General features: G+C 41.7%; 2 protein-coding genes across 7 annotated transcripts in view; both read right to left on the bottom strand.

Moving 5' to 3' along the window:
- ryr2b (ryanodine receptor 2b (cardiac)) overlaps positions 1 to 4,485 on the bottom strand; it is a 55,611-nt gene extending 51,126 nt beyond the window's left edge. Inside the window, 7 exon segments of the mRNA XM_061087760.1 lie at positions 264 to 384; positions 728 to 840; positions 951 to 1,029; positions 1,156 to 1,223; positions 1,607 to 1,736; positions 2,181 to 2,300; positions 4,444 to 4,485. Of these exon segments, the coding sequence (XP_060943743.1) occupies positions 264 to 384; positions 728 to 840; positions 951 to 1,029; positions 1,156 to 1,223; positions 1,607 to 1,736; positions 2,181 to 2,300; positions 4,444 to 4,485 (673 nt within the window).
- Positions 4,486 to 7,551: 3,066 nt separating this feature from the next.
- On the bottom strand, positions 7,552 to 26,033 carry actn2b (actinin, alpha 2b). 6 transcript variants are annotated; one of them, XM_061087203.1, is made up of 21 exons: positions 25,908 to 26,033; positions 21,481 to 21,595; positions 21,206 to 21,325; positions 21,008 to 21,094; positions 20,777 to 20,864; positions 20,343 to 20,421; positions 17,795 to 17,876; positions 17,134 to 17,219; positions 16,812 to 16,904; positions 16,335 to 16,565; positions 15,997 to 16,144; positions 15,550 to 15,700; positions 13,029 to 13,137; positions 11,098 to 11,238; positions 10,609 to 10,791; positions 10,158 to 10,292; positions 9,670 to 9,849; positions 9,421 to 9,567; positions 8,162 to 8,227; positions 7,903 to 8,061; positions 7,552 to 7,710 (listed from the first exon to the last, which is right to left on the bottom strand). In XM_061087203.1, the coding sequence occupies exons 1-21, from the start codon at positions 26,031 to 26,033 to the stop codon at positions 7,552 to 7,554; spliced, it is 2,685 nt and encodes an 894-aa protein (XP_060943186.1). The 6 variants fall into 6 exon arrangements, with proteins under 6 accessions (XP_060943186.1, XP_060943184.1, XP_060943185.1 ...); XM_061087201.1 differs by having other exon boundaries at positions 21,206 to 21,336; positions 21,381 to 21,595; positions 25,908 to 26,030; XM_061087202.1 differs by having other exon boundaries at positions 15,550 to 15,703; positions 15,976 to 16,144; positions 25,908 to 26,030.
- Positions 26,034 to 26,310: the final 277 nt, after the last annotated feature.

Raw genomic sequence — 26,310 nt, 5'->3', positions numbered from 1 at the left:
GAGACATGGGAAGAGTTTTCTACAGAAACAGGCCAGATTTTGGTTGATTTTCTAATCAAAAAATAGCAGACTGGGTATTGTTCACTTTTATGGTTGGCAAAGCTCTTTCAGAGACCATCGCCAACATCAGTTTGAAAAACAGAGGGATACGCCAATCACATTTCTTGGACACAGGTATAATTTAGATCATACTGCTTTAAGTCATTGATCATATTATTCGGTATGCTTAGAGAACAAAAGAAAAGATGATAAAAGTAACTTGCCTTGAGCAACTCCACCTCCAGAGCAGATGGGAGCCACACTCCAGAGAGTCTGCTGGAAGGCTGCATCCACAATCAGGCTGTCACTCAAGCTTCTGTCAAAAGCAGTGCCAAAGGACATGTGCTGGTAGGAAACAAAACGTTAAGGGAAAGAAAAATCAGCTCATCAACATTAAATAGAGCTTGATTTTTCTACAATGATAGGTGCTATCACCCACAGTTATGCTAATCAACTCATCAGAGAAGACAGATTTAAACTACGGAGTGAAGTCAGAGGAAATGATAATTTTTGGATCAAAAGAAAGATAGAGGGGGCAGACAAGTGGAAAATGAAACACACTTTCAATTTATCAACTTCAAATGCTAAATAAGTGATCTTTTATTCTTCCTTTAAGCAGATCTGAGATATTCTTATTTGATTTTCTGTCAACTCACAATAAATGAACGTCATTCCTTTGCCGACTCACCAGATACCTCTCTGAGGACACATTGACCAGAATGAGGTCATCTCCAACACGCACCTTCTCACCCTCTGACCTCTGCCTAGATGCTGGGTGGACGGTCCACCAACACGCCTCACCTGATCCACACACACAGCAAATATACATGAAGGATTTGTTTTTTAAATCTGAAATCCTTACTTACATCCAGTTTCATTTTCATCTGTTACAAAGATCTGACATCAAATACCTGCTTTATCCTCCTGCAGTCCAACATCAAAAGCCAGCTTGTCACTTGAAGACTGAGATGAAGACAAGCAGCTGAGATACTGGGAGTAAAAAAAAAACATATTTTTTAGCGATTATGTGAAGAAATATTTGGATAAAAGCTAATAAAACTTTTGGGAGTAAGACTGAAACCTGACTTATATGTGCATTACATCAGGATGACTTACCATGCCACTGTAAAAGTGTAGGAACAACACTGCCTGGCCATAAAGAAGGGTGCGATGGTTTCCTCCAGCTCCCATCTGTAAAGTACAACTAAATTATGTCCACTTGTTACTTTACGTAAATACTAGCTGTTCCAGTTTTATGTTGGCTCATATTTGTCATTGTTATGTGTGTTATAAGACTAACTCTGTAGCTTAAGATGAATAAGTACAGTTCAAATGCCTCTCAAATATATGCTCAGTTACAATTGTACTCTATATTGTAGTCAATAATGTACAGAATACTTCATCTACTTCACTTAAACTACTATAGCTAAATTACTTAAGTAGCTGATATGAGGTCAGTTTAGTACCCTGAAATTCCAGTTAATCATTCTGCACAAACATTCAACACAATGACATTGACATAGTAGAAATCAATAAAATGTTTCAGGGAATATTAGGATGCATTAACCGAGAGAAGAGAAGGAGAGACTCACCTCTGCAGCCAAGTGCTCGCTGTGGGCCAGCATCTCCTGCAGGGCTCGGACAGACAGACACTGGGCGAGGACAAAGCCACAGACAGACAAATCTGGGGGAACATTCTGAAATGAAAAAGACAGCAGAGTTTGTGTCATTGAAGCAGCTTTTATATCTGGATACTTGTTGTTTAGATATTATAGTCACTGACAAAATAAGTATAGGAAACATATTAAACATGGAAGATATATAAAATTGTGAGAAGATTAATTTAGAGGTGAATTTAAAAAAAACTATTTTATACATTTCTGAATGACATACTAGCCCAGTCACAGTAAGCAGGCATTCATTCATTAATACTTAATGTAATGTATGTTTCCAATGACGTAACCTCAATATTTGATCACTCTATATCTGCAATGGGCAGTTTTTTTGATTCTTATTGAATTCCTTGCATTCTCTCACACGTCTCTATTTTCTTATTCAAGAATAATATGGTTTTAATGATGAATAAAACTCTCATAGTACGAAGAAAACGTACACAGGCATTGAGTCATGGAGCCCTTTACCTTGCAGTTAGACGTGGACTCAAGTCGGCAAAGTCTGCTGCCAAATCCCTCTGCAGCCAGACAGAGCTTCACATGTTCCTCCTGGGAGGTGAAGGTGCTCTGCAAAACCAACTCATCTCCCTGAGAAAACACACACACAAGAGTTACAGATTCCTGTGTATTAAAAAGAAGCTAATTTCTATAGTGAGAATCGATATAGTTGTCTTTGAATGATAAGGCTGTGGGGATCAACTATAAGCCTTCATCTTGTAAAAAAAAGCAAAAACCCTGATGCTGACTTGGTGCTGCCTCTGAAGTATACTCTAGTCAGCATTAATCTCAAGGTACACGGCAATATTAAGGCTGCATTTTCCCGCATGGTGATGCAATAAATACAAGCCTTGATCCTGTATACCAACCCCAAAACATCTAAGACATAAATGAGAAAAACACTACATGAAATTACATTAAAAAACAGCATACTGTATATAAAATGAAGGTTTTAAATGTTGTCATTTAAGTTTACTCAGGAAAGATTGGCATGGTGTAGATATCAGAAAACATGCTATATCTCTACTATAAAAGTATGCACTGTAGATCACTCTTATCTAAACTTTATCAAATCTTCATTTAAATTCCAATTGACCAAGACAACAGAATTAGGCTTTTAACATCTATTTAAAGAGCTGTAGAGAGGGACAGACAACTTGTCTCCAGCGTCCAGCCAGGACTACCGACACCTCTCTCTGCCCAGGCTGCATATCTCCACATTGGGTAGATATGGCACCGTCTGACCCCTGATTCACCCTCCTTTCCACTCTTCATATCAGCAGAACTCTGCAGTCAGTCAAAAACACGTCCCGACACAGCAGAGCAATCAGATGGCTGCAGGACTCAGCTCCTCTCCCAGGTACAAGTGAAAATTCTCTACACCACGAGACTTAATCCAAATGTCAAAAGCTCTGGCAAAGTGGAGATGCCTGTTCGTTCGTCTGGAACAGTCTTTCAAAAAGCTTGTTTGGAATTTGAAACTGACGCTGGTGTGTACAGTCTATGGTGTGTAGTCCACTCAGAGTCTCCCTCGTTGTGTATTAAAGTGGAGGAGGATAAACTTGCCTCAAACAAAGACACCTTTCACTTTTGTGATATTGAATACGGGCCTTCATTCACAAACACAAGTGTTGCTATAATGCTATTATATGTGTGTGTGTGAGTGTGTGTGTGTGTGTGTGTGTGTGTGTGCGCGTGTGTGTGCGTGCGTGTGTGTGTGTCTTGTATCCGCACCAGACACTTTCCCTACTGTGACATGCCCATGTCAGCGGACGAAGATAACAAGCTGTGAGAGGACAACTAACAACTACAGAACAATGATATCATCCTCCAGTGAAGATGGAAAAAGCCATTTGTGGTTATCCTTTTCTGTCAGTGACTAAAAAATATCAAAGTTGTACACTGAAGGCAAAGCAGATTTGTAAATAAATTATTACTGTATCATTCATGAAAATACCTAAGAACATTTACTCCACTGAAGTTTTCATGTGCACTTTTGAGGCGCTTGAATATTTTAATTACTTTTTTTAATTACTAACTTTTTATAGGAAAACTTTGTTCTTGTTACTCCAATAATTTACAGGTATAGTTACTGCTACTTTTTCAAGTCTGAACGTCTATGGTATTTTGACACAGTACTAGTGCTAATACATGTATTATGATGCTTTAAAACTATAATAATAATAATGATGGTCAATGGTAGCTGAAAAACACTTACTCAAATACTGAATTTAAATACAAAATTGAGGTACTCATACTTACAATATATGTTTTGAGTATTTTAATTTCATGACAATTTAATTCTCCACTACAGTTCAAAGGGAAATATGACATGCATTTCAGACTGTATTTTACAAACCTAACCATTAATAGACAAACAAATAAACCTCAACCAACTAAAACATTAAATTGATGCTTACACCTGAATGCATGTAAATATAGTTATCTTAAGTATATAAACTACAAGGGTCGTTTTCCTACATTGTACTTTTATTTTTATTTTGTATATTTAAGGTTATGTAAATGCCCGTTGCATGTAATGTGGTGTTTTTATGAGTAGATTTAGCTAAATTAAAATATATTTAAGTCTCCCACCACTTATGTTTACTGTTGACACCTCTGCAGCTAGTTTTTAGCTTAGCTAATTATAAAAACATGTATTTTTCTATCGTGACCTATTAACATATATTTCTTTCTTTATATCCAGAGCTAATTTGAAAAGTGTGTGACTCACCGTTCGTAGAAAGTGGAATTCATCATCTCCAGAGTCGGACATTATTCAAACCAGAGCTGACAACATGAGAGCAGCTGTGGGGGGGCAGGTGAAGCTGGAGGAGGCAGAGAGCATGTGGGCCACGTCACTGTGTGGGAGGAGTCTGCTGATAACTTCCGGTGTCGTCTCCTTGCGCCATTTTCTTCTAAATGAAGGAATCAAAGATGCTAGCATCCAGTGTTAGCTACAACCGCTCGTGGAAATCATGCTAACATCTCCTGTTAGCGTCAACAACTCACGGTAACCCCCCTCCCTCACTTTGCATTACTAACCTCCATTGTTTTCAGGGTTTTTGTTTAGCTAAAAAGTATAAAGGTCCAGACCCGTCATTTATTAGTTAACTTTTGAGTCCCTTTATTTAAAGTAGCATTAACTAGCAATGTTAGATTCCAGTGAAGGTTTTGTCAGAGCACCCTCAGTTTTTTGCTACGTCACCAGGAGCTCTTCCAAAAATAATTTAAAATATGTTTTGTACAACGATAATTATCTTTTTACCTCTTTCCCAAGTTGCCGCTCCATTTTCCTCTTAGGTGTCCCTTTACAATCTAAACAAAAACGGCTGCTCCATGTTGTTTAGTTTCAGAAACACCTTTTGTCTTCAATGTTTCTTTTCATTCAGGTTGTTAAAAGAGAGGATTCTATGGAAAAGTACTTTTGCAATTTCCATACATCAATTCAGCTTCCGATTTGGCAGAGGAGCACTGAGTGATCGTTTCTTTCTCTGCTATTCACCTGCAATGTTGTGAATGTATGACAAAGCAAGTTTGCTGTATTCTAGTTGTGAAAAAAGCTATTTGAATACTTTGTATTTTGTTTGGGAAAATTGGAGCGGCCATTAAAAACAACTCCATTCCAACTTTATCATATGGCCGCAGTCTCAATACACACAATGCAAGCAAAGTTCCCTTTCTGTCTGTTTAACTGACCAGCTGTGATTAAAAGACTGTGGGATTACACTATAAATCGATAGTCTAAGAATGGGAAGTGGACCAATTTTTCCCATAATGACCAAATTACACAGTTCCACCTGAGACACATCTTGGACATTGTTCAAAAGTCCAGCATTCTATAATTCACCAAAACGTTCCACTTGTAAACAAAATGTATGAAACTATAATGAGCCAAGTACTTTCCCTGTCCATTTTGATTAGATGACCTTTTCTGTGTAGCACCCTCTTAATGTAATGGGCTGATAGCGCTGACATTTGCTGACCACATCCATTCCCCTCAAAGAAAGAGGCATTTTGAGTTTTACCATCCGAGAATTAAGTTTTTTTTAGCCCTGAGAGACAAATACAGTGCAAAAGCTAAATCATTTACACATTTCTCTTCCCATCCTACAATTGAATATGACAGAGTGAAGGAATAATTGCAGCTTCCATGGAACATTGCAATCACTCTTCTACTTTCCCCAAGTATAGAAAAATACATTTTTCATTAGTTTTGCTTGGCTCTCTGACCCAGCATACTGAAGTACTTCTTAAGTTTGTAAGATTAAACATAAGCACCTCTGGCACTACCAATGCAACTCACATAACCCATTTCACTAGTATCTTCCAGTCAAAGTATGTAGGCTGTTGTTTTATTGAACTGATACCTGTTCAAGCCCAAACCTTAACCTACTGTATATGTTACCGTATATTTGTCCAATATGATACATTGCAATCATTGACGCACTTCAAGCATTGATTCACCAGGTTGAAACACATTTTCCAGTGGAGTTGTTTAAATAAGTGTGAATTGGACACAAAGTACAACTGACTGAATTGTTTGAACAGAACCAGTAAATCCCTCAAGGTGTAGGAGTATCTTTATTTTCCTTCCAAAATAGAACAAACCAAAGCTCAGTGGGTTTCTGCCGCAACAGTCATAATAGTAAAAATAAATTTTTCTTCTAAAGGGGGTTGTTCACATCCTTATGGGGTATTAAATTATTAGTGTGCCCCAGTGCCTTGGGTTCAAGGTTGTGTGAAATAGCCAATGATTCTCTTTGCAGAAATTTCCATTACCTTGATAATATTTATCTCTCTTGCATGCTGGGTGTGAAATCAAAAACACAAAATGTTGGATTAATCGTTTTCATTAAGCACCTCACAAAAAGTATGTTTTAACAGTAGGTAATTTGTATTTGTATTTATATGTTAGTATAAAGTGTTATGAATCCACCACATTTAGGTTAAATCATTATCAATATTTTGCATTTAAATCCAGTTATATACTGTATGTATGACATGAAAGTATGCAAATTCGAATTTAAATACAATTTATTATTTTCAAATGGCAAATAACATGAGTAGTACAGTAGTACAAAATGTTTTTTAATGTGGATAAATCAATGTACTTTTCTACCGACAAATTCTTTCAACTGTGTCAACAAAAGAATGTTGGGAAATCCCTTGACATTTTATTTGATTTTTTTATTACTTATTTGTATGCATATGCAAGCCTTCACATCTTTGCTGCTGCCTTCAAACAAAATTATCTTCAAAACACTCATTTTTTTAGTCTCTCATGTTCTCTGCCAAAACCGTTACTTTTGTTTACAAGTGGTTTCCCACTTTTCCCTTTGTTAGTACCATATATTTTAAGCTTTTTGGGAGATCCATTTTGTAATATTTATTGTTCGAAATTGCTTTTGCAAATCGACATTAACGGGGAGATTGTATTTCCAAAACAAAGTTACTGCGAGGAAACTTGAAAAGAATACATGACAGGGTGACTTTTAAATCTTATTTCCTCAAGTGATAACCTACCGAAACACAATGATCATTAGTATTACCAAGTGATCTGCTTTTTTGTGCCTCTGCACAGGCTACAGCATTGTTTCTCACAATTTAATTTGAACATATCAGTTTCTATTCATTTGGGAGGCCGTCTTTTATTCAAGAGGATTTCAGAGTACCAAGACACTTGACAGAAAATCCTTCAACAAAAACTCAGTATTGTCACAAACACATTTCATTCAACATTTGATCCAACTTTCTTCTAGATTTCTTAATTTCATCAGGAGATGGACGGCCGGGGGCAGTTAGGTAAACGGTCAGCGGGTTAAAGGTTTAGTAGTTGGGGTTAAAGGTCGCTCTCTCCATAGAGCGCAGTGGAGAAGGCAGTGTAGTCCAGTGCCCCTGGTGGCACTCCATGGCCGGTGTAAGGCGGCATCCTCATGATGCAGTACTCTGCTTGCTCTGGGGGAAGCTCTCTCCTCAGCTCCTCCACTAGTATGTAGGGCTGCGTAGTGGAAGGAAAATGTGTTTCAGGCATGTTTTGCATAAAGTATAATGCTATAATGCCTTTTATTCCTTAGGGTCATGATCAAAATGATAACTCATAAATCAGCTTGGCAAGTTCAGTTCTTGGAAATAATGACTTGAATAGAATAGATTAGTGTCAGCTAAGAATATCCTGCCAGCACGTGCATACCTTGTCAGTAGCCAGGATCCGGAAGGATGCCACAACCTGCTCAGCAGTGTCTGTGTCAGCGGTCTCTCTGGTCATAAAGTCAATGAAAGACTGGAAGGACACAAGTCCAGTACCACTGGGATCCACAAGTATCATTATACGGGCAAACTCAACTTCTCCCTGGCAAAGGAGGACAGAAAACAAGGAGTGTTTGTACAAAACGTGTGTAGAATACAGAAAATAGCACTACCTCCATCCAACCTCATTTTAAATACCATACCAGGTCATATCCCATAGAGATGAGGCAAGCTCTGAAGTCATCGGTTTCCATCGCTCCATTCTTCTTCTACAGTTGGAGGCAAAAGGTTCAGGTTCACAACACAGGAGACAAGGAAAATAGAGTCAAAACAGAGACATATGATAATAAGATCAACAGCATTAAACATCACAGCAATATTGTAAAACTAAATGCTGAATCCTGCACTATTCACAGTCTTTAAGGATTTCTTCTCTAAATTTATCAGTAACTGTTAGATGAACCACACTGTGATAAAATAAATATAACTGAGGAGAAAGGATTTAAACTGTAAGCACAAAATCTTTAAGCTTTTCTGATAAAGCATTAAATATTCTGGAGATTGTGAAAAAATGACATTTGAGAAAATAAAAAACAGAAAGAAGAAATTGTATTATCACACAGACGCTTGCCTGCGCACAAAATACAACACAATATACACGAAAACACAAAATATGCCTCATCTTAGCCATCACTAAACGGTAATAATTTGCAAATGTGCTGCAAGATTATATTTGTTGGGCGTGTTATCCATGCATTATTCTGTTAGTCTGGAAGGGAGTCTGTGGAAAGACGACAGATATAGCTTGAATAAATGGATCTTACTCCTCCTTCCACAGTTCAATAGTGGCTCTTTTCAATGGATTATTTATGGCACTTTGTGATGGCCAAGGGAGAAATGTAAAATCTTTCATCCATCAGTTCGGGTCAGATGTAGTATCAAAGGCTGAACTCTGCTCGTGGGTCCGGCAAGAATTTGCTGGAGATTTGGGGTCAAACGTGGTCACAGTTACAAGATAATCTCTAAATACTATATGATTTGGTTTAAGGTTGAGCTTGTAATTTGTTTTTACTGATTTGTTGAAACCCTCTTCACGTCCTAATAGCCAATAATAAATAAAGTCTTCTGAGATACTAAAAGGAAACAAGCCGTTGTCTGTGGCCCTTGCAGGACTGGGTAAAAACATGATTCCCTGGCGCACCTGCGTGCTCTCTGCCCGTGCTCTCACTGTGCATGACTGAAGTCTTCAGCCATGCACCGCTGAAGCAGAGATGGAAAAGTTGGCCTCTAGCAGTTGTCAGGCAGTAAGTTTTCTGGCCATAGTTTTTTGACAAGAGGCGTGATGGGAGGGGGGGGGTGGGATGTACCGGTAGCCTGCTGTTGCTAACTTTAAGATGAGTCACTGAAAAGGTAACAAAAAAAGAAAAAGGCTGCAGTGGTGTGAACTGGTGAAGGGCTTTACCCGGTCAAAGTGGCTGAAGGAGGATCTGAACTCGTTCATCTGCTGCTGGCTGATGCCCTTGGCGTCGCGGGTCAGGATCTGGGTCTCTATCTCATTGATGGTTCGGGCGATGGTCGTGAGGAGCAGCTCCCACCCGACACGGATGTGCTGGTAATGAAGAGACGAGGTTATAAAAATTGATTGTTAATAAAGAATATACCTACAGTATCTATGCATCTATTTGTGAGACTGTTTGCCACGGCCCTGTACCTCCATAGTGTAGTTGGTGTGCTTGTTGTCAAACACCAGGGACTCTTGGATCAGCTGGTGGTCTCCCTCCAACTTGTCGATGTTGGGCTTGTAAGCGACGATGACGTGCTCGCACTGCTTCAGCTGAGTCATCTGGTCCTCCAGCGCGCCTCCGATCTCCATCGAGCAGCGTGCAATTTCCTGCCCGGATAACAGCATGCAGCAAGGTTAACTTCATTTTTTGGACAAATCTGGATCTGCAGGGAGTCGTTTACCTGGGGCGAAGACTAAATTATGTCAGGACATGCCGCATTTGATGAAGGAGAATTGCATGTGCATAATAATGTTCAGTCATTTTACTCTTATTTCATTATCGTTATCAACATCATCAGGAAAGTCCCTATCGTTGTACGTACAGCGCATTTGAATATAATTATCTTCCATTCTAGGCCTATATTTGATTAGATGGAGATAACGGTCTAATTGCTTATGAAGCCTGTATGTCTAACCTCCATCCTGGTCTGTGCCCAGGGTCCAATGAGATTAGCCTGTGCAGCAAACTGTCGTCTCAGCCTCTCGTGGGCATGCTGGTGGGCCATCTCCTCCTGGAGGGCACCATCCCTCTGAGGAACCAGCTTCTTCACCTGCAGAACACGCACAGACAGTCAGAGCCTAATGTGGTATTGTGAAAAGTCACCTACCTGTGAAAAGAGCCGTTTATATCAAACAGAATAATTCTAATATATTTGGATTAAATGCTTTAGATCCTCGCTGCGTCCTGAGTCATTCAACGCAGCGATAAAACATTGGAGCTGCACTTCTTTACTTTATCAGTGGAACACAGACTCGGCTCTCTTTGCTCCTCATTCATAATGACTGCTTTTATGAGGCCAGACAGTCGCTATTGAAATAACGACTTTATCCGTTGAGTCTGTGAGTGAGTTTTAAAGCTGCAGCTACCTTTTCCCACTTGTTAAGAAGCTCCTCTGTTGTAATGGTGCTGTAGGGATTCGTAATGTTGGCCTTGATCCCGTAGCTCTGGGAAATTTTCTGCACCTCATTGTGGATTCCCAGGATGGCTTGTCTCTCGGCATCAGCCTCAGGTAGAGTAGCTTTGAACTGCTCGTGAGCTGCGATTAGACTCTGACAGGGGAAAAGGGAAGTACCTGAAATGTTATTACCTTTTCAAATGTGTCAAAAGTAATAATACGTGTTTTTTTGGGGGGTAAAATAAATCTACAAATATTACACGCTACATAACATTAAATACCTCATGGATATTTACAGTAAAAAGCAGATGTATGACCCTGTTCAGACCTGGTGGTAACATCCATGCAATGCTCCAAGTTTGTCTATTAACACATTTTGGTCTGAATAGTGTCTATATCTAAATTCTGTTAAATACAACTACAGTCTAATGAATCTGCATGTTTACTGCTGTGATCCTACCTGGACTTCTTCAATAGTATGCACTATGAACATGTCCTGCAGATCCTCCATGGCTCCTTCCATCCAGTTGTTGAAAGGAGCAGACCTCTTGGCAAACTCCAGGAACAACTGATCAATAGTCTCCAGGAGTTTCTCAGTGCGCTGAAATCATCAACACATACAGCATTCAGTTATCGTCTATTTTTAAATCCTACAAATCTGACAGACGTTGAAGTCAGTCATCATCTTCATGTCTCCCATAATAAAAATATCCCAAACAAATATTCTGTCACGCCTTTGATGACTAATCCCTGGGTATACAACACTGGCATGGACTTGTTAACCCCCCAATTTTAGATGAGTCGTTGCTGACAGAGTCCCCCCCCCCCCCCCCCCCCCCCTCAGCAGAGAACGATGGCCCCTGTCCCTGTCATTCAGACTTAATCCCTTCGCCCTCCTCCCGCGCCCTCACTCATTCGCAGGTCTGGAATGGTCAGCACGGATCAGAGGAAGTGGCTGGTGGGCTTCGAGCCAGTCACTCCCCTGGAAGGAGACTCTTGTATCCATTTCACCTTCATCCACCTCCACCCTCTGACTTTTGCCCTCCTCTCTGGGTCAGGGGTTGTAGAAGGAACCCAATTATCTCTCATCAATCAGTTGTGTCTTTGCTGTAACTAAAAATGCCCTACCTACATTTTGATTAAACCGGTCTCAGGCGCAGCTTCATTCTATTGTAGTGAATGTGGAACATTAGCGCACTCTTGTGGGGACTTGGTCGTCCTAACACTTGAAAAGAAATCAACCCTTCCATGTTTAGGGACCTTAAAAGATTGAGTCTATGAGGAAGAATGAAAGCTTTTCATGTGCTCAGGGTTCATACACATTTTGACCAATGGATTTCCATGACTTTTCCATGACTTTTCCATGACTTTAAACCAAATTTCCATGACCGAACATTTCGTGAAATCTCGGTGTATACGCGAAAAAGTGACAAAATGTAGTATTCAAACTAACAATGAGTATTCCAAGGCATACAGTGTACCTTAAATGACACAAACCCAAGTATGCCTGCTTATATTTTGAGCATATTTCTTTAAAAATATATGAATTATTTAAAACTCAGCGTAAATGAACTAGGGATGGGCATTCGATTAAATTGTCTTAATCGATCGTCGGAAGAATTAACGATCGATTTTTCAATTAATCATTCATATTTTTATATTAAAATTCACTATTTATAGCCTATATTAAAATGCAGTGAAAATAGAAAAAACAGCGTGTTTCCTCATTGAGATCTTTATTACAAGATTAACAACTCTTGTGGCAGTTAAACGGGATCCGTTCAATGTTACACTTGAAAATATGCGCTGCTGTAATCTTGAGCCCCGAGAGAGAGCAGCTATACGCTGAGAGCTAGCTCGATCTGACGTCTCTCGATCTCTCAGTCCGGTCGTTGTAACGCCCTCACTCCCGGAACCCCTCACCCAGACCCGGGTCTGTCCGGGTTACCCTCCGCGTGGACTGAGGGTCCGTGTGCGGACATGAGGCCGAGCAGCAGAGGCTTAGCTCCTGGCTGCTTCCTCCAGCTGCTAACAGACACACTGTGCTGCGTTCAGGGCAACTCGGATATTCCGACGTCCTGCCACATAGCGAACATGCAATAGTTTATCGATGAAAAAATGTCATCAATGAAATTCTTAATGATCAATTAATCAATAGTCGAGTAATTATGCCCATCCCTAAAACGAACAACATGAAAATAAGAATAGAACAAATTTCCATGACTTTTCCAAAACTTTTGGGAGATTATTTTTTTCCATGACTTTTCCAGGCCTGGAAAAACACATTTTAAAATTCCATGACTTTTCCAGGTTTTCCATGACCGTACGAACCCTGTGTGCTTTCAGTCAAAAATTCAGATATGTTGACATCTAATGTTCAGCAGCCCTCACCTCCAGTGACTCTCTCCGTTTCTGAGTCAGAGTTCCCAGCTTGTCCCACAAGTCACAGATGCTCTGGCAGCGCTGGTTCACAGCTGCCACGTCATGGTAGTCCAGCTCACTGGAAAAACAAAGCACACACTTTTCATTTCAGCTGTGACAGAGCGCTTCACAGCATCATTTAGGTGCATTTTTGACTGTTAAAAAAAAATGAATCATGTAGTAAATGTTTGTGATAAGCTTAACCCCAATTACAAAAAGGCCCAAGTGGAGGAGTCAAATTAAAAACGTGTAGTTGCAACAATGCCAATTATAGATTATATGTAGAGTAGAATTTTGCACATCATGGAGCTTTTTATAAAATCATCTTACCCCATGTCCACATTTAAGGGACCACTCCTTAAAAGAATGTGTCCTACTTCACCTGTCTTTCTATGGTTAATGAGAGATGGGACATTTCAGTCATCCAAGCTTTTTTTAATGTTAGTTTACTCGCTTGTTTAAAGTTGGTGCAACAATCCGACTTGTTTTAAATTCTGTAGGGCCCCCATGCATGTACAACATTTCAGAGGATTGTGTGTTTGGCTTGTGGTCAGGACAAACGAGATTCCCTCTGAAACCAGTCCTGAGTAAAATGATTAATATGGCAATGCAGACTGATAATTTTAGCATTTTATTGGAAAGAACAAACAGATGTCAACATATTTGGATAAACTGCAGGAACCAGTAGAGCAGTCTATTCCCCTGTTCTTGTTCGTTTGTGGGACAAGTCCTCTTTAGTATTCCTGCCAGACTTCATCACTGGGATCTTCTCTTGTCTCAGGGCCTGAGGTTGGACTTTGAGCCATGGGAAACTGGGATCTCTCATAGAGGACATCATCCCAGTGGTCTCCTCCATGCTCATATTCTGACTGGAAGTGGGAGAGGATGCCAGGAGGAAGCCGACCACTCAAGAATAGGTCAAGCTGGTTTGGTCGAAGTGGTTCCTCTTCTGCTGGAACTGGTTGCAAGTTCTCCTCAGATGTGGAAGCAGCAGACATGGATGACAGCTCATAGACAGGCGGTGGAACAAAACCTTGTTCCTCCGCTTCCCGCTCTTCATTTCCATGCTCGTAGATGGATTCAAAGTCACTCAACTCACCAGCCTGGTATTCAAATTCAGGAAGTGGTGGAGGAGGCACAATGAAATCCTCTTCCCCCTCAAAGTTTCCATCCTCAAAATTCTCTTCATAGTGCTCAAGCTCACCTGCCTGAAACTGAGGGGGAGGAGGATGAACATTGATGTCCATGATGGGCAGAGATGTTCTGGACACGCTGAGGTCAGTTGTAGACTCTTCCTCAGCATCCACAACAGGAGCCTGACTGGGGGGGGTTTGTAGCAGGTCTAGTGCTCGCTGGATAGTAACTGGAATACTCTCCCCCCTTCATAGGGTCATAGTAGGAGAGAGCAAGGTCGTTCATATTGTCAGACTGAGCAGGAGGACCTTGGGATAAGCTCTGATAACTTCCAGGACGCGTCTCCACATTTGAGAAACTGCCTCCATGAGGATTATACTGGCGCCAGCCTAGAGTGGAGAAATGTTTGTATTAAACATTTTTAAATAGAAGTTTAATATTTAACTTTGGAGGCAGCTGATATCAGTTTATTGCTTTTACCTTTTTCAGCAGGAAAACAATAGACATTCCAGCTGAAGAGTGAAATGAGGAGCAGCAGACTGTAAAAGAAAAGAGCATTGGTCAAAATTTTCAGTAAAAATTATAAACAAGTCATAAAACAAACACACAAACATAATCATTAAACTGTCACATACCTTGCAGAACCACAGGCAGCCATTCTCCGTCCCAGCTGAAATGTGATCTTCTCCTCTCAGCTCAGAGCGCCGGTTAAATGTGAAACAGGAAGTGTTCTTTGGCCAATCCTGGACTGAGAAGGTAACGATGTACAGGTTTGCACTTTGCTGAGTGCTGATTGGAAATGTGAGTGGAGCTCCGCCTTCCCCTTTGTCCCTTGCAGTGACACTGTGCAGTCACAATGACACTGCATCCCAAGTTGTAAAGTGGATGTTCTGACTTTGGTGCGTTCATGTGCTTTGAAGTCGGAATGTGGAAAAAAACCTGGACGCTGTAAACAAAATGTGTTGTTTCCATGTGTTTGGAGTGTTTAAGATCACACTGAATAATATTCCAATATCTGCATAGTAACGAAGAGCAAGGAAAAAAACATCTGTATAGTGTCTGTGTAGAGCTATGCCAAAATATTTGTGACTTTGGCTTTGTTGATTTCCGATTATTCCTGCACCACCGGAACTCGCTATTTTCATCAGTACACTTTACCAAAGTGATTAAAAAAAGTTCAACGCCTCAAGGTGAACAAGTAGAGTAGTAATTCCTGCTATGTGTTGGAGCAGTGCTAATGGTGTTAGAATAATATTTACACAATGATTTCCCTGGCACCCCCATCGTTGCCCACCCGCCACCCGCTGCCCCGGGCGCCATGACACGACTGCAAACATCTGCTCTAGGGAGTGCGTACTTCAGCTCCTGTGCGATGGCGGCAATCTGCTCCACTCGGTCCTGGTGGGCTGCCAAGTCGCTCTCGAAGGCCTCGTGTTTTCTCAGCAGCGCTCGGATTTCCACGAGGGTGGCTGTTTCATAGTCCGTCTGGGAGAGGATCAGCTCCTTACCTGAATATTAAAAATAGGCAAAGAGAGAGGGAAGCATGAGGCAAGAGAACAGGAGAACAAGATTATTCAGATCCAAACACAGACCTAATTTGGCCTTTGTTGATGGAGAACCCGACCTGTTGCCCTCCACTAGAGGCTGATTGCTTTAAACAGACTAACACCTTCAATCAAATCTCATCAGGAACAAGTATAAACAACTACAAGGTTAATAACGTTAACCTCGAGGTTAATAACGTTAACCTTGTAGGTAAAAAACGTTCAGACTTATAGTTTAAGAAGCATAGTGACAAACTGACCACCGGCCCAGTTCTCGTGATTGGTGGCTTTTTGGCGGAACTTTTCTGCCAGGTGATCGAGTCTCTCGAGCCGACGGATCTCGGTGAGGAGCCATTCCTCGTAGCCTTTCTCTGCCTGCTCCAGGCCCTGCCATGCACTGGCTATGTCCTGGAAACAAAATGGAAATAAAAAAGAATGGAAGTGTAAAACAAACCACCCACTGCTCGTACAATTCCAGTGCCTGTTTCTCTTTAATCCTTTGTTAGACTCCAGCATTTGCTATAAGGCAAATAGACACAATGTGGTATAAGACCTGTTGATAGCTGTGCACTATCGACTTGATTGAGTAGTGACTTACGGATACCATCTTCCCCTCAGAGGGCATGAAGGCCGGGCGATTGCTTATGCGCAGCTTGGTCTGCAGGGTGTTGAAGTTGATTTCCAGCTGGCACTTCTCCTGCACCTTCGGGGGCTTGTGTTGGCGTCTGTAGTCCCTGAAATCCTCCAGCTTCCGCTGCATCTCTGCCATGGTCTTCTCCGGGGTCTTGTTCTCCAGCCAGGGAGTGGTGCGGCGGATCCACTCCAGCAGCTGAGAAACACGAGGACAAGGTGGGAAAAGTTGAGAGACAAAAGAACTGCATGTTAACATACAACAAACAATCTAGTTGTATGTATGAAGAGTGCTAGAGGAGATTTTCAGAATAAGACGGCTACACAACAACAAGAAAATGTCAGGAACATTCAGTTGAGGGTTAGGGAAAATGTCCGAACCACAGTGCACGTCTGAAAGCATCATACGAGAAGATATTCTGTGGTTGCATGTCTACTGTTTTACCTCACTGGCCAGTCTCTCATATTCCTCCATCATTTTCTCATTTTCCTGGTTGACACCGAGCACCTTAGAGATCCTGTTCGCAGCCGTCTCTGCCTGCAAACACAGGACACAAGAAAGAAGTTACACATCAGCAAAGTAACACAGTGTGGGCCAATGCTCCCATTTTTCTTTCCAATACAACTAAATATATTATCCGCACAATGCAACTTCAAATTCCAAGCTCTGCACGTGACTCTGTTCTCAAAATACAGATGAACTGCACAGAAGAGATGGTTAGTCTCAACATGTAAGTTGGTGAAGGGGACAGCTTCAACCTCTGTACCTGCTCAGCTCCAGCGAAGGCGTGGTAAAAGCAGGACACGTAGGTCATGATAGCTCTTTCATCAGGCTTGGGGGTGTTGATGATATCTATAGGATGGACAGGGAGGGAAAGTCAAAGGAGTGAAAAAGAGAAAAATCTGTGTATTTTAGACAGTGGGAGGAGACAGAAAGTTTACTTTGCATGTACTTGTTATTACCTCCACCGAGGAGGTTTTATTGCCCTGTCGGTTTTTTATTTGTTTGCAAGCAAGATTACACAAAAACCACCAAACGTATTTAAACAAAACTTGGTGCAAGGACAACATTTTCGCCACTAACCCAAGGAGACACATTTAGAGAACAAGGAATGTGTGAAATCTGGTGCAGCTTGCTGTAATTTAAAGGGACTGTTGGGCCTTGGTGGAGGAATGCGCTCTATTTAGTGCCATTCTTGTTTTATATGGTTTATGTTCAATACAGGTATCTAATTATGGTATGGAAATGAAGACAATCACATATAGAACGTGTTTGGATCGATGCGAATGAGACACGAACGAAACTAAACCTCCAATAGAGAAAACGTGTACGTACACATAGACACAATCATGTTTCAAAAACAGAACATAAGAAGGTTTCAAATTTTAAATGAAACATTTGGCTCCTTCTATTTCATAAAACATTACCTTCTGCGTCCAGCATTTTGGGAATGTCCAGGTGTTTCTCAGCTAAGTCGAAAGCCAGGTTCAGGTTCCCCATAGGATCATCCTAAATAAAGAAACACAATTCTGCATCACTGAGCAGCAATCTCGGACTTAAAATGCCACCACACTGACCCCTGTGCTATGATGGACACATTATTGTCCCCTGGCCATCCACTGTCCATGCACATTAATCAAATCGCAATTGTTTTGACATTTATATTCAATACAGCTTCTGCACAAAACCCGGTACAGACAAGTACTAGATCCTTTAGTCTGTAACATGAGGAAGATTGAAGAAGCTTATCTTAACTGATTTAATGACTCTAGTGACAAATCTTTTATGAGAAGTTGTCGATAATTAATCAGATAGAAAATAAATCAATTAACCAATAAATTACTCTATGGGGCGCAGATTGTTAATATTAAGGTTTAATACTTATTTTCCACATTTACATTGAGATCTAATAGATTTAGATTAACCACAACTAATTTAACAACTAATATTTTGGTTTTAATCAAAAAATAATAAACACGAAAATAAGACATAAGTAAAGAAAGTTCACAGATATTGCTGTAAATCTGGAAAAATAAAGAACTTATTTTCTAACGTTGCGCTAAATATGGTGAAATGTCGTTATTTGCAATCGGTTTTCACGTCAGTAAACATCATACATTTCTTGAGGTGACAAATTCATTTTCTTTTTTGTGACAAACAGAAGAAGAGTTATAACAGAGTGGGGGAGTGGTGCATTAAGCGAACAGCTGATGGTGAGCAGTCAGTGAGAGTGCACTGGGGTAAAGGGATCATGCTATCATGCTGCTGCTATTGTCCCCATTTCTGTACCACTGTTCCATAAAGGTAGAGGGGGGGGGGGGGGGGGGGAGGATTGGCACAGTACGTGACAGGGCCAGCTGCTCACAGATCCAGTGCAGGACAGACAGATAGATGGATAGGAAAGACATGGTAGTAATGGGATGGAGGAATGGAAGGAAGGATGGATAGAAGGATACCCTCCAAGGCCCCTGTGTGTGTGTGTGTGTGTGTGTGTGTGTGATGTGTGCACCCTGCAGACCAGAGCTGGTTCAGCAGGCTGGAACATAGCGAGCTTAACAAACACACTCACCTGGAGCCAGACTCAACAGCTGCCTGGCACAGCTGCCTGGCTCCTGGTAAAACCCAGGTGCGACTGAGTGAGTGAATATGTTTGTGAGATGGAGAGAGTGAGGAAGAGCAATAGATAGAGAACATCGGGTTTGTTTGTTCCTCATCACTCACAATCACCAAGAGCGTTTTAATCCTCATTATGAAACACCATCCTCACAGCGATACTTCATATTTTACTGTGAAACATCATCTCATGGACATCTTCCTGACTTTTCCCAGCCTCTAACTGGGGGAGCACTATGTCACACTGCAGACAATAGCTAAGCCCGAGCTCTGCGGGGACTAGGCTCATGTTTCTGTGACTATTCTAGGTCAACTCCAAGTCAGGCCGGTGAGTTGTGCCCTGAAAATGAGCGCTTCTGTTTCCACAGCAAATGAAAATGTCACTCTCCCTAACCGGCCGTGCAATGGAAGAGCGAAGCCTCAAATATTCCAAAAGCAGAGCCGTGGCGGCACAGCACCTCCCATCCAGGAGGGAAAGCATTGGTTACTTGTGCGCTGCCTTTTCCCTGAGGAGGCTGTCAGCTGTGCAGAACGGCTCAATAACCCCCCCCGACTGTCTGCACACAAACACTGTGAGAGAGAGTCGTGGCCATCCATCAAATCCAAAACATTTAAATGAGCTGCGGATTTGTTGCCCTGAAAAAAAACACTCCAGCTCAAGTGGAATGCGCTCCCTGATACACCCCACATTGTGAAGTTTTTTTTTAAATGGACAGGAAATGTCAAACTCTGCATTAATTGAAGGTAGACAAGCCTCGGCTCGCATATTCATCACTGAGGCACACGGGGCCACAAGTCACCACCATTAAACTAAATGTGGTGCTGGGCACAGTGGGATGCATGAAATGGACCAAAAAATGAAAGCAACGAGTTGTTTTTAAATGCAAATGAATGAATGTACTTGCTTTGCATGTCTATGAGCCCAATAACACAGTGTTTGTCTACAACATGTGTTACTGCTCAGTTGTCCTCTCATAGACACCTTAAATTTAATGTTTAAGTTTAAATGAGCAACCCTCAAAGGATAAGCTCTATAAATACATAATGGACAGAACCATAAACAATAATAACAATCTCTTTTAACTACTTCAAGTTTAAACTATACTATAGTTTGGATCAAACTCTGCAATTAACCCAGATATAGCAATCAACTTCTCTTTCTCTAGTAAAGACTAGTTTTCCTTAGTGTTCCAGAACATAATGTAAAAAACAACAACATAAAAAGTGCCCCAAGAAATGTTGTTATCCTGAGTTCAGTGTGTGAGGGTTTTCAACAGGTGGTGTTAATTTCAGTGGGAACCACTCTGTTAGTGTTTGGGGCTGAGACACAGCATCCTGGTTACAGGTGAAACCACACGACACCTTGTTGAGCTTAGAGTAGTCGAGCAGGTCGGGTCTGTGTCTATGAATCAGGGCGCAGAAGGCCAGGCCATCCTTCCAGCTGCACCGGCCGACGAGCAGAGAGAACACCACAAGTTAGAGTTCGACTCAGAGAGGAAGCTGCCGAGAGTCCAGTTACAGGTGGAGGTGCAACAGCACAAAGATGTTGTCATAGCTTAGTTCTGACATGATGCTATAAGATTCACTTAGTTATTGTACAAACCACAAATATGCAGTTCCCACTTGTATGTCCAAGGGAAATTAAACATTTTGGAATAGGTGCCGGCATTTATCATATCTGTCCTTAAAATATAACAACACAGAATAAGAGAACAACCTAGAGTAACTATTAATTGCATCAGCTATCAGTGAAATCAAACAGCTCAGTTAAAAGTGTGTGTGTGTGAAACACTGACCTGACATGGAAGTTTTGGACATTGACATTCCTGTAGGGGGCAGTCTTTCTTTGACACCACAGGAGAAGACCTTCCTTGGCAGATGTTTCTGAGGAGAAAGTGAATTCACAGGTTAATGAGTTCACTATGTTTATTACATAACCTTTTCCCAGCAGTGAATGTCTACACTCAGTTGACCTGGTGTTATAGAAAATGATCCTGATCTTATGTCTTTAGGTTTCACCATCTCACCTTCCACAGAAATGTCCTGGATGGCGAAGCGGAGGATGATAGTCCAGATCATTCCCAGAGTCATCTTTACATTACCGTCCACAATCTCTGAAAGGCAAACAACCCGTTAAAATCAATTTGCACATGACTGATGATAAAAAAAATCGAATTATCACCCTGATCCATATATGTTCACTTCTACAGGAAAGCTGCGGTAACCTTCAGCTCCGATGGAGACCAGTTTCACTCCTTTGCTCGTGATGAAGTCCAGAGCTTTGTTGACATTGGCAATCTTGTGAAACCGCATCTTCCCTCTGTCTGGCTTGGGTAACCTCTCTCCTGCGAACAGAGTATTATGTAATAGTCCGATATATACGTGACTGAATGCATTCATGGTTCTAAAAGATTGTTTAATTGACTCAAAGACAAAATATCTGAATAGAACCGAGTGGACAGGGAGTTGTGAGAGACATTTTCTCGTTTCGTGGGCTGACCTGATATAACTTCCAGCAGCAGCATTAGTTTCAGCCCATTCCTGAAGTCTTCCTCGATGTTTTCAATCTGAGTTCCAGCTTTCCTCAGGTGGGAGTTACACCAGGCCGTGAAGGTCTGACAGGAAAAGGGATAAAAAAAACAAAACGTGGGTGACCGTGACAACTCCAGCTGTCTCTTCACTTCCTGTGAAGCTGCTACTGATGCAACACACTAAAGGCTTGAAATTCCCCTCCGCAGAGGACCCAGACAAACTGAAGCAGCTCGCAGCTTAACAAGTCCTCACTTCAAGACTGCATCTCAAATCAATCTTCACCTCTTTGACCAGTGCTACATTTTCAGATTAACCCTCAGTGACCCTTCAGTGGCTGGTTTGCTGCTTTTTCCTGCTGTGGCTCCATCGCTAACAACAATCGGGAGAAACGTGTGCTCCTGAAATACAGTAAATCACGTTAAGACACGGGCTCATTGTCTTTCTCCTCCTATTTTTACAAAGTCTCCCTCATTAGCCCCGGCAGCAGAGTTTACCGGCGCTCAGCACGTTCACGGATGAAAGCTGGGAGCCGACCACAGAGCACATTCCGACCGATATAAGGTGTTAAATTTAGACGGCTCTGCTGTGGCTCACGATAACAGGGCGGGAGGGGGGGGAAATGTCGAAACGTCTCGCCGTGTCAACGTAAGTGAAAATGTCACGTGGATGCAGAGCTAGTTCCCCCCCAACGTCCCTTTCTGTCACTGTGATTGGCTACAGCTGCACGGAGATAACTTTATCACATGTATGCTGTTCTTCCTGGTCGCACTCATCACCGTGCTGACGTATGAGGGCGAGCAGGCGTGGAAAAAGAATGGAAGCATAGTTGAAATTTCGTGTTTAGAATCAGGTTCAGGATCAAACACAAGGACAAATATGTTGTTGTCTTCCATAACAAAAAAATATTTAAAGAAGCTTGCTTTTGTTTTAAATGAGCTTGAATCAATAAGGTGATCAGTTCTTGGAAAATAAAACAATAATAATCTGTAAAGTACGCTAAGCAAATATTTTTTGCTCTTTTATTTTAGAAATATCCCGATACCATCATCAGAACAATACACCGAGCATGTTATCTGTGTACCGATGCGATACCACGTCTGTAAAGTTTATTGGTTTAATCCTGACTAAACTTTATTTTCCCATAAGTCCCTTTTTGTTCACTGCTTCTAAACAGCATTTGTGCTTTACTGCCACTGGTGAGTTCTGTTTACAGAGCATCGAAGAGGATTTTTGGTTGTATAATGTTACCCAGAGTTTGCTAAAATGTCAGGAATTTGGCAATATATTATACAGTGGAAAGTCCCAAACATTATGGACAAAACTCCCGCACACTGTCTTAATTGCAGTGATTTATTTGCGACGTTTCAGTGCTGGACCTTCATCAGGCAAAACATTTTTTTGCCACGTTTACTTTTTTTGCCTGATAAGAGACTAGCACTGAAATGAGGAAAGGGAGGAGGGTGACATGATCCCTAAACGTCTGTCAATCATTTCATCCATCAACTGGAGGCTTTTGATGACATTTTGGTCTTTGACTTTCCAACCTTCACTCATACAAATAGACACAAGTGAGCCGTTCTTGGGCCGTTTTAAAAACAGGGGTCAAAGTTTGACCCTGAGAGTAAGTAAGAGATGCATTAGCCGTTAGCAATGAAGTAACTCATTCATTTTTACTTTTATACTTCTTTATATGTGTGTATTTTCAAATATGTAGCTTTATTAGACAGCCTTTCACCCATAGGACTGGACTTGGTGCCCTTGCAGCCGCTCAGGTTTCTCCTCTGGGTGCTGGTTCAAAAACGGAGCATTACCAGCTTCAGACTGAATCACATTCCACTCTGAGTGGGTCCCCTGGCTCGATGTGACATTGAGCTGCCGCCCTCCTCCATGAATTAAAAAAAAACAGAAGAGAAAAGAACGTGGCATGCTTCTCCTCCAAATTTGACCCGGCCACAATTGCAAAACCCATCTGCCCACTTTCCGAGTCCCCCCCAACCTCCCTCCTCCCTCCGCAGCAAAACTGACCAGTGACGATTGCAGCTAAAAATATTCATGAATCACATCCAGCGAGGACCAACCCTGTCACTGCCTGTGGGGCCTCGCTGGGTCAGAGGATGAGCGCTCGTGTGCAGGAGGATGGAAAAGTAGAAAACTGAATGTTGAAACACGTTGAAATATTCCTCTTCTCTTTCTTTTTTTACGTCTTTATAACTCAGATGAGCATATTCACACTTTTTATCCATAACACTTTTGCACTTACACTTTCTTTGCTGTAACTTGGTTTAAGATTTAGATTAACACGACAGAGCACTGATGGCTTTTATCGATCTCCCTAACAAAGCTTCTGAGTCAGTTAATAGATCTTTTTTAAAGTCCACATAAGCACAGTCCCATTAATACCCAGTGAAGGAAAGCTACCACAGCTGCTGGTGGGATTTGAAATAAGCTGCACCACGACATGAGCTGAACAATAGATTTAAGGCGACTGGACAGAAATTATTTTTGAAAAAGCAGCTAAAAGTATCCCCCTGATGAGGAAACAAAAACCCACCCTGCCTGGCAACACTCATATACTGTGAATGTAGAGGCTGTGGTGTATAACAAGCTGCTCGGGCACAGCTTCATCACCTTCCTCAGTTGTTTCATCAGCTCTGATCACTGTGAACAGCTGCTGGCAGGGCCGCACCTCTCTCCAATGAGCACTTGTCAACTCCAAATTACAATCAGTAAGAAAGATAAACACTGGAAACATGGTGCTCATGGACCAGGGACCTGACTCTCACACTGTGGCCAGAGATACACAGTTTGGTCATCTCCACAGGGGTCACGCGTGGAGGTCATGGGGTCTGGAGCTGTTTGGCCTCCAGTTGTGCAGAGAAGCAGCAAATCTAAGGCCTGGGGCGACTTTGAAAGCCCTAAACAAAAAAGGGGTGTGTGAGGCCGGGGGTGTATGTGAGAGGAGCTGGTGCTGGTTCAATATTTCTGCATGGTTTCTATAAACAAAAGAACCAAGGACACTGGATTAACCCACTGTAATGCCTCTTGGTCCCGAAGTTTAAATTTAGACGCAGCCTCCATTCTAATCCCGAGAGCGTCATCATGTGTTGGGAGCATCTGTTGACAGCTCGCATTCCAAGCGTATCAGCGGGGGGGAGGCGGAGCCGCTGGAACCTGGGGCGGCTATTGTTGGCTGGTACCCCCCCCCCCCCCCCCTCTTGTCCCCAGCGCCGGGGCCCCGGGGCCCGCGTCAGGGCTGAGGCATGCAGGCAGCACCAGAACCGGAAGTGGAGTGTCCAAATCAAAGCACCAACGAGCAGTGGAGGTTTTTTCTAAATCAGGTGGCCTTAAGAGGTGGAGGGGGCCACACAGGGGCCAATTGTATGTCCAACATCCAGGCACAGGTCCTGATTCAGTGAAGTGCACATTTAACTTATTCCTTGATTATCAATTTTAACTCTGCTTTCAGCAAAGCAAAGGGTAGTTGAATGTATTTTTATCCTTTTTGAACAACATCGACTACTAAGAGCTTATGAATTAGAAAATCTAAGCAAAAAGAATTATAATACTATATGTATTATTAGTATTGTTAGTAAGTGACTTATTAATAACTTTTAAAAAAGACGAGAGGCCTGAGGCACTTAAGGGACAATCAGATTTCCGCTGGGGCAAATGCAAATGCCCGCCATGACCTCACCCCTGATAGGTTTTTTTTTTTTTTCTTCATGGTTTTACCAAGTTAGAGCTACAATTTAAACAATCTACAAAAGATATATTTAGACAGATATCCTCACCTATCTGCAGTAGGCCAAGTTTACAGAGAACCGTCTAATTTGAAGTTTCAATTTTTATTGTTTTACACTCGGGTGGACGACTTTATAACTTTGTTAAGAAAAGTGTGATTTGAATAAAGCTTTTCATCATTATTAGTATCATTATTACTACACTGCAAGTTGGGTTGGTTCCTAATATTCGGGTTCGTAATGGTTATTTACTCCCAGTCAAGGTATTTTTTTAACATCTCTCAATAACCCCCAAGCACAGACTTAGTTACATGAAAACTGCAATAGATTTACTTGATTAAAAAGACAAATGCATGACTCCTATGGGATAAGAATTGTTTTTTTAAATCAGTTCAATCAGCTCCTACATTGTATTTTATTTTGAAAATCTCAACCGGTAGTCCAACCTTCTACTACGGTTAACTTTACGACGGTCTCAACAGATTCGTGTAAAACTATGTTATAAAAACCAGATTCCTACATATTATATATAGAAAACACATGAAATAAACTTTTTAAACTTTTTTAAAAAGTTTTAGTGTGCCAGCAGCTTTGCACCAATCACAAAGCGGCTCCAGTAGTTTTGATCCAGGTTTAAGTTTTTATTGGAACTTACTTTCCTCTGCTGCTGCTCCCAGGCCGGATCCAGCAGCATGTCCCGGTCCCACTCATCCTCCTGGGTCATGTACACCTCCTCGAAGCCGTTGTCGTAATGGACCGTGGTCTCCAGCTGGGTCATCATCATGGTGCCGGTCACTTCTCTGTTTCCCCCCCACAAACAAACTCAAACCCTGGTTATTCCTGTGACTGTGATGTAGAGGAGAGGATAAGTTCCCTGACTTCTTCTTCTTCTCTTTCTCTTCTGTCTCTCTCACGCTTGCCCTTGTCCTCCCGTCCTGACACACGTCTGGCCCTGGTGCCACAGAGGGACCAGCGGCCGTGTCATTAGTACTGGGTGGTCACATGACACCTTCATACCTAACATCTCCCACCCACCCCCCACCCACAAAGTGCATCAG

This window comes from Limanda limanda, chromosome 15 (genome assembly GCF_963576545.1).
Source record: "Limanda limanda chromosome 15, fLimLim1.1, whole genome shotgun sequence".
Taxonomy (NCBI): Eukaryota; Metazoa; Chordata; class Actinopteri; order Pleuronectiformes; family Pleuronectidae; genus Limanda; species Limanda limanda.
Note: the sequence above shows the minus strand (reverse complement) of the source record. Positions and strands in the feature narration are given on the sequence as shown.